At 42.3% G+C, this 13,798-nt stretch overlaps 1 protein-coding gene across 1 annotated transcript; it reads right to left on the bottom strand.

Moving 5' to 3' along the window:
* Positions 1–173: 173 nt before the first annotated feature.
* Positions 174–12,784, bottom strand: elk4 (ETS transcription factor ELK4). Its single transcript, XM_071538646.1, has 7 exons — positions 12,619–12,784; positions 8,587–8,801; positions 6,023–6,782; positions 5,370–5,389; positions 5,029–5,268; positions 3,631–3,750; positions 174–3,503 (listed from the first exon to the last, which is right to left on the bottom strand). The coding sequence occupies exons 2-7, from the start codon at positions 8,791–8,793 to the stop codon at positions 3,405–3,407; spliced, it is 1,446 nt and encodes a 481-aa protein (XP_071394747.1). The 5' UTR covers positions 8,794–8,801; positions 12,619–12,784; the 3' UTR covers positions 174–3,404.
* Positions 12,785–13,798: the final 1,014 nt, after the last annotated feature.

The following is a 13,798-nucleotide window of genomic DNA, read 5'->3' as shown; positions in this document are numbered from 1 at the left end:
GGAACAGGAGTTGGGAAGAGGATGTCTGCTCTGTTTATGTCAAAACCTCTGCAGCATATCTGGCTGTGATGTTTCAGTATGAATCGTGTCAGCCTCTGTAGGTGCTGAACAGCGTGGGATAGAGACAATATAGAGTATGGAGGCAGTTGGTTAGAGAGAGAACTTTTGTTTATTGGTCTCATCAAACACTTCCTCTACGCCTCTCACACATCAATACGCCACTTAAGACAAGCAGCTTGTAAACATTTGAAAAGCATCAAACAAATATAGAACTGGACAGAACAAAGCAAGAACTGTAGAAGCAAAGTCGATGTGTCATTCAGTGTAAAACACAAAATTTTACATTGCAAGGAAAGGTTGAGGAAATACATCATCAGAAGATACAAATTAAGAAATATGCAACTGATGCCAAGTCCGAGACTTGATGGAGAAAACTTTTAAGTAGGTTTCATAATCGTTATCCAGCTATTTCATAGTCTTTATGAAAGCTACTGCAAAAATACAATACCTACCAATTCTATTGGACTACAATAAATTCAAATATTTAGATAAAATAATCTTCTGTTGTAAGGCCTAATTAAAAATCATGTAAATCTATGTCATTTGATATATAAAAGATTTGATTTAAGTCTTTGTTTTGCAGTATAAAGTACTTAGTGCATCATTTTATCCTCCCTTTGATTGGGAAAATGTACATTACTCATTAATATGCAAACATCAATACGATCTCTTCAAAGAGGACAGGAAATCTGAGTCGTAGAAAAGTGACAGAATCCAATACTACAGGAACCCCAAAATTTTAAGTGCAAACGTTTCACCACAACATCTGCATTTACAATAGCGACACTATCAAAACACTTTACATATAAAACATGGATTTAGCTTTCTCCCCATAAGGCTTCGATTCCCAAAACAGCCGATGCCACCGCGGGACAGCCACTTCCCAAAATACAGAAGAAGAAAACGACATAAAGAAACACATGCGCAAACATAACATTAAATCAAATGTTGGCTAACAACAGAAAAACTCCAAAATAGCAGACTTCTCACTATCCGGCCGTTACAAAAATAGAAATTAATCTTACAATTCTATTGGTGTTACAGGAAAAATAAAAAGAGAGATTAAACAAACAAAAGAACGATAAACAAGTTATATATACTTTCTGAGAAGGTTTGTTATCAAACATTTAAGCGGGTAAGAGAGAGACAGGGCCTAGAAGTGGTAGAACATTGCTCCATCATACTCATGTGCTGCAGGCCTACACCTCGACACCAATAAAATATGGCCTTGCAAAATGTCCATACGCTGCATATGACCTATGTTGTTGTCTATATGTACAGTAATGCATCCCGAAGAAAACTGCAGCACCTCGAAGGTACTGGACAACATAAGCTATAGCAAACCATATGAGCTGCACTGTAGTCACACACACACACACAAAATCCCTCTGAAGCTCTATTCACAACTTCTGGGGCTCTGGTTTGGTCTAAGCAAAGATATGGCATAGAAAACAACGTCAGACCTTAACAGGAGCTATATATTGTTTAACCTATATTACCTATCAAATTCTAGAACTTTATCCACTTGTGAGATAAACTTGGGCTCGGCTGTGGTAAGGCACCATATCAATATGACTGATTGTAGGCTAAGGGGGCGAGTGTTAGTTGAGTAAAAATGAGCATAGCTTTTCCCCTAGAAGATTCGCTGGTTGTACATCCCTGGGTTAGAGCGCGACACTTAGGTAAAACAAACACTGTGGTGTCGTCAATCCAAGTATCACATGTAAACAAGTTTGATTTACTACTTCCACGCGTTCGATAGCATAGAGATGTGGGATCTTGCACTTGAGTCTGTGTCTCAGACTTATGGCTTCAGAGTCATTTAGAAAAGAATGGGTGTAAATCTTTCATGGCTGAAACCTCACCAAAGGGGTTTATATGGCGAGGAAGGTGCTGAAACGCTCCAGAACCTTTGTCTACAGTCCTCAGTTAGGGTTAAAGGTTCATGTATTACAGATGGCTAAGGCTAGGTCAAGGTTAAAGCTAGACTGTTTTAAGATCTAGCCACTGGAGGGTGGAGGTATGGTTTGGGTTAAGGTAACGGTGCGTTCACACTGCGAGCGACATGATCAACCAGCCGGTTAAACTGGAAACCGGCCCAATCCACAGTCATCAAAACGATGTAACGTTAAAAATACATGATTTGCCTGTTCAGGACTTTGTAGCTGCAGACCACTACATAGATGCAATCAGAGCCTCTGGCCCCACCCACAGTCTATCAGAATAAAGCCACCCATCAACCAAGTTGCTCCCAGTGTGAACGCACGATAAGGGTTATGGCTTCACTGTCTCTCGTTCATACCTGAGAACCTACTGGCTGGAGACAGACCAGGCCACACTGGCTTTCAGGACTTTTCTACTGTACATACAGTAGGTGCTGGGGACATTTACATACAGCGACCTATAGAGGAGGTATGGTTCAAGGTTCAGTTCTGATATGGCCGCATGTCACGGTAAGACAGTTACGGTAAGGGTCCTATTGGATATGGCTATGGCTATAGTGAGCCAACTCATTCGTTTCCAGAGTATCTAGCACTGTGCGCTCAGGCAGTACAGACAAGGCTTGACATTTAACTTCAGGTTGAGAGCTGGGTAAAAGATAAGAGTTTCAGGTAAACATGCAAGGTATCAGGTACTGCCCTTCAACACGAGCAGAAGGAGAAGTTAAGGACAGCTGGTTAAAACATTTAAAAGCGCACAAAGCAACAACATAATCAGCAGAGCAGAAAAAAAGGGTAGGAATTGATAACATAAAATATTTGTTGTTTTTTGGCGGTAACACAGTTACACAAGATGAGAAGGAAATTCTACAAAAAGGGCAGATTCAGATATCTGCAATCCCACTGGTGTGTCTGTTCAAATATGAAGCACATTTCTGGCTGCTCAGTGTCCAATCCACATGCAGCGACAGTTGCCATGGAAATTCCTCCCCCTTTCCAATAGCTGTGACTGAGGAGCCCATGGAGCCAGACAAAATGAATACAAAAGTATGTAAGGAATTATGGCATCAGTGTATATATGTGTGTGTTTAGAATAGCATCCTCAGGGCGCGAACACTTGCTCAGAATGGTATGAAACAAACTCAATGCGTTACCCCCATCCGTTAACCTGGACTGCCAGCATCTCTCCAGACCCTCCCTCCGCATGTCTGATTGTAGTGTGAATTCTATGGCAGAGAACTATTAATTTCATCCAAAACTAGAAGCACCAGAGTGGCGGGGAATGGCAATGGCTATACTCCCAAATCAGTGTCATATATCTGGGAGCAGAAGTCGGAGGCGGGGGAGGGGCCTGGCTGTCTGGGCCCAAGTGCGGTGATGTGGTGGGGGGATAGGGGGCTACTCCTATGTCTTCTGGGGGTCTGGAGAGATCGGGCCGGGCGTGTTGGTCCCGTCCAGACTGTGCACTGGGATCTGGAACTGGGGGGTGAGGACCGATGGAAACTGGAACAGAGCAGAGCAGAGTGTGTTAGGACAGGCTCGGAATACACCGACTGAAAGAGATTACAAAAAGCACGACATGAGGAGGAGGTGGAAGAAGGTATGATATAGATGATATAGATGTACTGACTTGGAATAGGTGGGCTCCTTGGCGCCGTGTGGCCGGGCTGAGCGGAGCGACCGGACTGAGCGTGCTCCAGAAGTGGATGTTGGACAGCAGAGGACTGGGAGTTAGCAACAGAGTGGGAGTCTGTAGAAGAAGGCAGACCAAAACAAATGGTGAGGGGGGGGGGGGGGGGTTTTAGCAGCTCATGGTCTGCTGTTTCAGAGGCTTTTCCACTCTGAAAAGAATAACATTCTGGGGGAAACCCTGGATACTTCTGGCATGAAAATGGTCAAATATAAAGATATTAAATACCAGTGCAAAATTTCAGCTATCGACGACTTTAATTCAAAAATATTGGTATCGACCATCAAGAACCCCCATAAGCTGAACCCTACTATCTTAAGAAGAAGCAATGCTTGAAAAACCAGAAAGGAAGAATAGATTTCAACCAAGACAATCCAGTAGCCCTGGACAAAAGCCAAGTGTGTGATTCAACTGGTGGTCTGAAGCTGGATCTCATGACCAGAGCTGACCTGCTGGGGAGGGACAGAATAATAACAGCATTGTCTGAAGCAGCAGATCTAATAGAGTCCTAAACAGACAGTTGTGCACGCAGGCATGTGGTCTGCAAACAACGCTGCCAATGACAGTTCAACATCATGAAAACCCAAGGCCAGGGAGCCACGTGTCACTGCTACCACCTGCTGGTCAGCAATAGTAAGTAGTATCCATCCGTATTCAGAAACTATCTGAAACTAAGAGGGGATGATTTTATGCACTCTAACCCTAATTTATCTAACTGGCAGACCAAAATATAATAGAAAAGAATCCTATAAAAATCCTTAAATCTGAAGATTCTTGAGTTTGGTCTAGTAACTGGATCAACATTCATATGTTATTATTGTTTTGACATTGTGTTACCTTTTAGAATTGTCTCAGTTTTTTTGCTGAAAACATAGTAGTACATTTCAATGCATCACAGTATGCCACACGTAGTACATCGCCAACACGTTTTGCAGTACAGTTTGTGGTAATGTAGTATCTGGTGCTGGTGATTTGCTGAAGAGATGCTGTCCATATGGACCCTTTCATCTTCAGTGTATTGCATGTGTGTCTCTCTCTCTCTTTTAATTTATTTTTCCATTGCTTTGAACCAACTGCTGTCGTTCCACCCTACCAAACCTGAGTTTTAATTAATTTAATTTGGTTTCTATCTACAACTGTCTTATTACTCATGCTGTACTTTTACTGGGTTCCTACCTTGTTTTTATACGCATTTCAAGTCTTGCTGACTGCTGGTGTCTTGTACTTTGTATTTTCCTTTGCTTTTATTTTTGTTTGCCCTCTGTGGCTTCTTTCGTGCGTTGCGACCTCAAAGAAAATTCACTTTACTACCAAATTAAGATGAGGCTAAGCTCTGACCTGTAGCATTGCTGGTGTGAGAGAGGCAGTAGGCAGCGAGGGGCTGCAGAGGTTCATGTTTGGGAAGTCAGAGGCGGTGACCAGCAGAGTTGGCGGGCTGAGTTGCAAGACTTTGGGCGGCTTGCGCGTCTTTGCTGAACTCTGAGTGCTGCCTGTGGTGCTGCTGCTCACTGAGGATGAACTGGTGTCGGCCTCCACTACAGCTGCCTCGCCTCCAGACAAACCATTGCCACGTTCCACCTAGCAGACAGACAGAGAGACGGATGATTTTGAAAGGGTGTCTCTATCAACAACATTACAATCAAATGCATTGACAACTGTGAAGAGTGTCTCACATTCACTTTACACTTGTCATATATGGCTGTGTCATTAAATAAGGAAAGTATGTGTGCACTTTAGATAGTACATGTGCCACTCATTTTGTGCGTTCAGGCTATCAAAAGTGTGTTTTTCCCCCCAAAAACGTATTAATTTCATCTGGTACATTTTTTGTAATATGATAATTGCCCACTGGTTTCACACTCCAATGTAATATTTCTGAACTTCAAAAAATAACATGGCCATCCTCACTATCACCACAGTATTGCAGTGAAGCACCACTTCTAGACACACTAAATAGAGCTAAATTGTGATTTTTTTTATCGCCCGTTTTTGCCAGCAGTGCTGGTAGTATTCAGGTTGTGGTGCCACACAACTGCTGAATGAATGCAGAGGAGACACTGCATATTTAAACATTTATGAAAAAACATAATTTTCCTGTTTTAGATTATTTAACTTTTAACTTTTAACTTTTAACTAAACCCATAATGTCACACAAGGTGACAAAAAGTTCAATAAATGTGAAAAAACAAATTAAAGTTGAACAGGGCCACATAAATTGTTTAGACTTAACAAAACCTTGGATTTTTTTGAAAATTAAGTGTTGAGAAGTTAGGTTTCCACTTCTGGTGTGGCCATACTTCAACTACCCATGTGTGAGAGTTTTTATGTTTACTAGCCTTGATGTCCTGAGCCTGAGCATCTGTGGGTTGAGAGGATATGGACTCGATGTCGCTGTCGATCACCAGCTCCTGGGAGGAATCAGGCACTATGCTGGGGGAGGGGCTCGGCGAGGTCAGCTCTGATAGGCTGAACTGTGGTTCTGACGGGCGGATGTGTTCAAATGAATAGAGGGACTGGGACGGCAGCGAGGAGTGTGTGGTGATGTCTTCGGCCCTCGGGGGCAGACCTTGGAGAGGATACAACGTTTGGTTGGACATCAGGGCCAGCTCTATGGCAACCTGGGGCGGCGGTGGCGTTGGCTTCGGAGGGGTGTTACCGAACTTGATGACGGACGGCGAGGCGGTGGGCTGCGGCGGTTGAGGCGACGCCTCCTGGCTCTGGGCTGCAGTGCTGGCACCCCTCCTGTCAGCCATCTTCTCTGCTGGGTTCTCCATCTTGATGGACTTGAAGAGCTGGCGTCCGTTTTGCAGCGATGTGAGGGTAAAGGAGGTGTACAGGCCAGAGTGGATGTAGTCATTGCGGTTCGACTGCTTGATGCTGGAGCCTGGAGGCCCTGCGCTACCTCCTACCTTGCCCCGGTCCCCAGACTCGCCCTCTTGTAGGGTGCTGTCCCCCCTCTCTGACAACAGCAGGACACCCCCTGCACCCACATCCCCGCCCTCTGTCCGTGTAGCAGCGTCTCCTTTCAGGATATCAGGGTAGGACACAAAGCGATAGACAAACTTCTGGCCGTTCACCTTCTTTATGATGTTCTATAGAGAAGAGAGAGAAACCAAAAGGATTATAAAACAAGATACAGGATTACCTTCTTGGTGCATAAAGTGAGAAGAAAACAAATCCATCATTATCATCTTCACCTCATCCAGTCGAAGCAGGTAGTAAACACAGTAAGAGCACAAATAAGACTGCAACTCATGTATGAGGGGCCAGAGTGACAGAGAGGGTAAAAAATAGAAGAACAAGACCACAGAAAAGCCCTCTGCGTGGGACAGCTCCATCCTTCCTGTCTATACCAAACTAGCAGCCAATCATGCTGCAGCCAAACATACCAGAGCAGCCCGGCCCAGAACGCCCACAGGGTCAGGCTGTGTTTAGGCCAAACCACAAGCAGAGTGGGAGACAGGCAGAGCTCTGAGACACAGCCGTCATGCTTTGGCTTGCCTTCCGAGGGCCTAGGTAGTAGCAAACAACAACAGAATAACTGATAGTAATCTGCTATTAGATCTGTGCTTGGGGGTAATTGAGTAATATGTCTTTTTCTGCTGCATTTTGCTACTGTTTTAAGAACTGTGATACATGTACAGACATTTATTTTTCAGCACTTATGAAAGTGTTACAGCGCTTCACAGGCAGTTCTGCATGCCTCATGGGGCCCAAAAATCCATGAATAAGAGATTGGAGGCTTAAATTGAAGATGATTGTATCTGTATCGGTCAACTATTCAGTCTACAGACCTTTTTCCAAGACTTACAAGATATAATGACGGAAACTCAAACACACCACATGGTAACCAGGGAGTAAAAGCCATTCTCATTACAAATATCCAATCCAATAATCTATCTGTATAGGATTCATCGACAAATTTTCAATATTTTACACCAACAGAATGTCAATTTACAAACTCTATTTAGTAGACTTTGATCCACATATATCAACCTCACAGGACCCCTATTAAATGCTGAAGAATAGAAACCCATGGCAGACCTGGCTGTCATAAGTCCATAGGCCCATATAAATCTGTATGGTAAACAAGAAATGATCGAAGAAGGATTCCCTTTGTAGCAACTTTTTATCCCGGTCTCCTCTCCTGAAGGAGGCAGCTATATGCTCAATGCCTGTAAATTGTAAGGAAGAAACTGGGTGGTTAAAAGCTGCAAAAGGGGCTGCAACTGGTGAAGTCTGATCCTTATTGCACTCTTGTGTTCAGAGATACAAATCTTTAGAGGATGACTTGGAAAAAATAATCTCCACGAAAACAAAGTGTGGGGTGGAATGCTAAATTCTGATTTGTTCAGTTTGAATACAACAAAATATGTTCTAACATGAAACTTAATTTGTTGGCTGTGGATACTGCTCAACACCAGAATACATTTTGCAGCTTTCCATCAAATGAAAAAAATGGAATCCCCAATGATTTGGAACTTACAAGAGTTAAAATCAAGATTTTATTATTATTATTGTTGTTATCATTATTATTATCTTTATTATTGATAGCTGTTAAGGTTCTAGGGATGGAGAGGGTAGGATCCTGGGAACTACTTTCTGGCATTAAATCCACTGGATGCACAGAAGATGGTCACAGAACTGAAATGTTTGCACTGCACTTTGCATTTTTTTCGCACTTTGGAGTAAAATGGACTTGTATCTCACATGAGAAACCTCCCATCCTTATGTTCTGATAGGGTGTGAGATTCCTAGCTGTTACTCTACCTGTATCAAGTGAAACCTATGCACCAAAAGATTGAGCTTTGACATCAAGTACACAGTGTGTCGGTTTCAATCTACTCATTAAATCCACTGCTAGCCTGCAGGAGAGGCGAGTTATGATGCGGTTACCTTGTCGTAGTAATATCTGAGCGCCCTGCTGAGTTTGTCGTAGTTCATGTTGGGCTTGTTCTTGCGGGCCCCCCACAGCCTGGCCACCTCCTCCGCCTGCAGCAGTTTGAACTCCCCTTCCTCATTGGTCCAGCAGATCAGCTGCTCGTTACTGGGATCCAATAGGAGCTGGAGGAGGAACTGCCACAGGGTGACAGAGTTGTCCATGTCTCTCACTGGAGGAACGAAACAAAGTGGAAGTGACAGGAGAGAAATCAATTAGACTAGGTGGGCCATAAAAAATGGTGTTTACAGCATAATAATGTGGGATACCCTAAACTTAAATGAAAATTCCACCCTTGGATACAAGTTATTGAAGACGGAAAAACAACTATCCACTGAATACCCAATATCAAGCTAACTTCACTCTGTTTTTTTATGTGTAGGTGGAGAAAGCAATATCGGGAGCACTAGCTGTTGTTGCCAGCAGAGAGGCCTTACTCCAAATGCAACATGTCTTGTGGCTGCATTGCATTCTGGTCTATTCCAGCTACGGTCATTGGAGAAATTTGTATCTCTGCATCTTCTATGATGGATTTTTCTCTGTATAGCCCAATTTTTGAACTTCGGTACAAAATGGCAGTTCTAGAAAGAAGTCCTTGCTCTTTAATTCTGAGGGACTGACACCAAAACCTGACATTAACCTTTGATGTTTTAGATTGCTGCAATCAAACTCCATTGTACCTGAGCTGCAAATATTTCGACATGTCATGAAATGTAAAGTACATTGCTAAGATCTGTTTTCTAACAGCGTTTTAGGGTGAGGGAGTTTTCCTGTAAAGACACCTATAAAATATACAGAGATGTAGCTGCTGACTAGTCCTACTCAAGGCCAAACATCTTGTGCATAACACTGGGGCCATGAGAAAATAAAATGGCCTTCATTGAGTGACGTAGAGGATTCAGTCCAGGGAGGGAGGATAGGCATTTACAAAACATAATGTTGCCAAATAGCATTTTTATTGATAGATGAGAACATAGCGGAGGGATACAAACTTGTCCAGCTGCATCCAATTTTGGTGATTAGTTTATATTCTAGTTTTCATGGCGGTCAAGTGCCAGATAACCCCCCCAAAAGTTATTTTGCCAGATTTATTTAGAAATCGAGGAAAATTTAGGCTAATCAAGATAATTATGGATATTGTTTTAACACCTAGCACTACCAGGATCTCTATAAGACATGTCTCCAGGTGTACAGTGCCTGTCGTCCCTTTGTCTTAAGCCAGGGTGGGAAGCTCCACCGACCAAATGATGCTAAATTATGCCTGCAAGTTTGTTTTAACGAGCCATCATTTGCTGGTCCAATTCTCTTCTAAAAACTTTGTTGGATGGTAAAACAGTCTAAGTTGCTAGTGAATTGCAGGTTGTAGAAGCCATTATGACCAGTGGACCTAAAGTTAAAAGCTGCCAATTAAATATAAATTATTTTCATTCTTAAACTGGCAATTTCCCCATAGTGAACCGCCAGATGTCCCATTAAATCTATGGACGACACATAGTGCAAACTGAAGGCCCTATCAATTCCTCTATACACCACAGAATGACAAATTGTCAAAATACCCAGTAGCCTATTATTTGTGTTTCTTCTCACCTTGCACCTTTTTTGTTTTTTGGCACTTTTTGTTCAATGATGCTGACACATTAAAGAGAAGTTGTTCTTTTCCCCCTCCATCTCAGCCTCTTTGGTTCTTACCCAAACATTTGTGAGTGGGATTTTACAAACTGAACTAGCCTATACTATTTATATCCTTATGCACACACCTATTAAAAGCCTGGGCACAAACCCTAATTTGCTATTTCCCCCTGATTTGAGATCTGAGAACCACAAATGGTCCTTTGTTAAGTGGTATCACTCAGTGGTTGAGTCTCACACCATGTAGCATAAACTTGGGATGCACCAATAACACTTTCCACTGTCAGTGCTAATTCTGAGTGCTAAACTTTAAGTAGGCTACTGGCTGATACCAAACAACAACATAATCCATTATCTCTCCTGACCAATATAGACCTTAGACCATTAGTTTGTGGTCATTAGAAAACATCTGTCCATTAGGAATAAAAAGCATTCATAAACCCATTAGAGGGACCTAACATCATTGTATGTGTGAAAAAGAGCAAATTAAGTCACTTTGCTTTGATTTCTGGCATGTTACATGTGGCCCATGGAAACAGACATTCTCTGACACAAACACCCTATTTGTGCCTGGAACTCACCCAAAACCCAATACCAGCACGGGTAATTGGTGCATTTCTATTTGAGTCTCACAAACAATTCGACCTAAATGTCTGTACGAATTTCCAGCCTTCTTGCCTGTCACCCCATCTGGGTGCATGTCTGCATGAGGGGCAGCATAATTATAAGTTCTCCAGAGAAAAGTGACAGGTTCCTCCTTTAATACAGGGAAAGGCTTCCTGCAGACAGCTGAAGTGGTTTGTCTATGCACAGACAAGAGACAGATGGGAGGGCTCCTGCAGTGAGTGACAATGAGAGTGGGGACAAAAGTGAGGACACGGGCAAGAATATTTACGTACTTAGTGGGGTGGGACAAAATAGAAACACCTAACAATATATGCATATCAGGTAGGCAATAAGGAGTAGAAACTTTGGCTTTAGAGCAGCTACAGTCCTCCTTGTCCTGCTGTCATACTGCATCCTGAACTGTGGAACTGTAATGGATATTGGACCTTTTCTTCTAGAAGGAAAGCCTCCAGTTGTTTGAGGGATGGAGGAGGTGGAAATCTACTTCCCATAAAGGTGCAGTGGTGTTTAGTGTCTAGATCTGCTGATTGGGGCAAAGGAAGGGGTTTCACTTCATCCTGGGGTTCATGAAACCACTCTTTGTTTAGCAGTGTGTATGGGGGCAGAATCGTCGTAGAATATGGGAATATCATGAGGGAACAATCATCAGACCTAGATGACCACCCATACCATGAGTGTTCAAGATTGTTCAACTTACTATGTAAAAATTATTTTGCAGATTCAGTGACTAGTACACCCTCAATTCAGGCAGCGATTATTTGGCCTCTTTGTAACTCTGTTGAAAACTCACATATTATTATAAGGACTGTCTCACCTGGTTTGAAGCTGACAAAACTGCTTCGGATTCAGCTGAATAATATGAACTACATGACTTGCCTGTGTAGGTGCCATTGTAGATGTTATTTCATTACCTCAAAGTTAAAAGTCCTTTTTTTCTTATGGTGTTTCTGTTATTTTGCCCTCCCCCTGTATTTATACAAGTACATCCAGAAACTGTAATGGTTGCTAGTAGCCTGCATAGACTAACAGATACATGTTAGGTTGAGCAGTGCACTGTGATCAACCTCATGCTGCAGGTCCAATATCTGATTTGTGTACTCTCTCTGTGTGTGCGCGCGTATGTGTGTGTGTATGTAAGCTTCTTATGGGGAAGAGTAAATCTGCTCTGACTCATCCAGACCTGCTGGGTTGGAGACACACCCCCACACACAATCTGTCCTAATCTGTCACCGTAAAAACGGGCGAAATCGGGGCAAAAATAGGACAGTGTGATATCTGCTGCCAAGGAATAAGATTACCAAATGAGCGTTATGTAACGTCTGACATTAACAACTATCTACTGTAAGGCAAAGGGGGTTGGATAGAATTTGACACACAGGAACAAACAGCAAACACTGCGATAACGGTTAGGTAGGTTAAATTATTGGACATAGTTAGGCAATATTATGACTCTGATTTGAGTGGCTGGTTTACACAGTCAGATACCCAAGCACCCACACGGTGCCCATAACAACATAAAAGACCACTTGTTGGATGAGTGACAAATAACGCCAGCACCGGCTAGATGTCATTCCCACACTGTTAAAAGTGTGTTTCGCAGGATGGACCTCAAATCTTACTTTCGATTTAGGCATGTGTGCAAACGCTCGTTAACTCAAAGAAGTCAAGCCGCTAACGTCACTTTGCTAGGTAGAAGTTAGCTAGCTTAACGTTAGCTTGCCTGCTAACATTACCTCGCTCGCAGAGCCCGCTGGATTTTCGAGTCGTCCAACCGCGTCGAAATATTTCCAAAACATTGCTGTAAAGCTTCCTAGTCAGCCATAGCTCAGTAAACAAGTTCCAAACAAACTGTCAAGCTGATATCTGAGCAGAAAATACATTAAAATGTCTTTGGCTTGTTCTGACGATACAACGTTTGAACAGGAAATTATGCTGCCTTCAAGTGCTCCTCGCAAGCTCCTACTTACGAGCGCTAAAGTCGTAAATGCAACTTGTCTCGCATGTAGGTGCTTTTGTTCATGTAAAGAGTAGTATTTTGGTTGATGGTGGATTATATGAGAAATAAAGTGGCACAGATCTACTTGTGCTGCAGTGTGAAAGGGAGTAAATGCACATTAGCCATATATTAAAAACAAATTATATGGCAAATATACGTTAAACAAAGAGGGAAAATAGAAAAACACAGTAATAATAATCACCATTTACCATTTCACTTGTTGATGCAGCTTCCATGTTCTCCACTCCCTTAACGTCACATCTCAGCAACTCGTGTGTGGTGAAAATTCCACTTTCCCTCTCGTATTTACCACTTTGTTGGGTCGTTCATGCGTGTCACTCAAAATTCCGATGTTTGCGACAGCGTTTGAAAGTGTCATTAAACCCATGCTGAGATCACTTCCTCTCTTGTTTTTGGAGTTGTTTGTTTTTTGTTGTGTTTGTTTTGTTGTTGTTGTCGCTGTAACTTCAGGCGATAGATTTTCTCTATATAAAAATAATAATAAACATACACATTAACCCACATACAGTTTACTCCTCTGTCAAGTAAAGGCTAATCGAGGCTAATGGTGTTACAACGTCTCCGAGCAGCTTGCCATCTCAAGTGTACAATTGTACGGAAAAATATAAATAAATGAAACAAATGTAATACAAGTCTTTGCGGTAAACTGAGCAAGAAGTAGGATTTAATATGCATTTATTCCCCTTGCACAATAACTATAGCAGCATTTTTTTTAAATTTTATTTATTTATTTATTTTTTAGAAAGATGTCATACAGAAATCACAGCAAAACTCCATAAATCCCCTAGAGCAATATCACAGTAATACCAATGGGAATAAAATACCTTAAAGTAGGAAAAGGTCACTATAAACTTGCTATTGAGTACCACAGACGCAGTATACGTCCCTATATTAAT

The sequence above is a fragment of the Centroberyx affinis genome, unplaced genomic scaffold, assembly GCF_046629955.1.
Source record: "Centroberyx affinis isolate AG114_WGS23_722 - 3 ecotype Tasmania unplaced genomic scaffold, CSIRO-AGI_Caff_v1 ptg003322l_1, whole genome shotgun sequence".
Lineage (NCBI taxonomy): Eukaryota > Metazoa > Chordata > Actinopteri > Beryciformes > Berycidae > Centroberyx > Centroberyx affinis.
The sequence above is the reverse complement of the archived record's forward strand: the minus strand, read 5'-3'. Positions and strand labels throughout refer to the sequence as shown.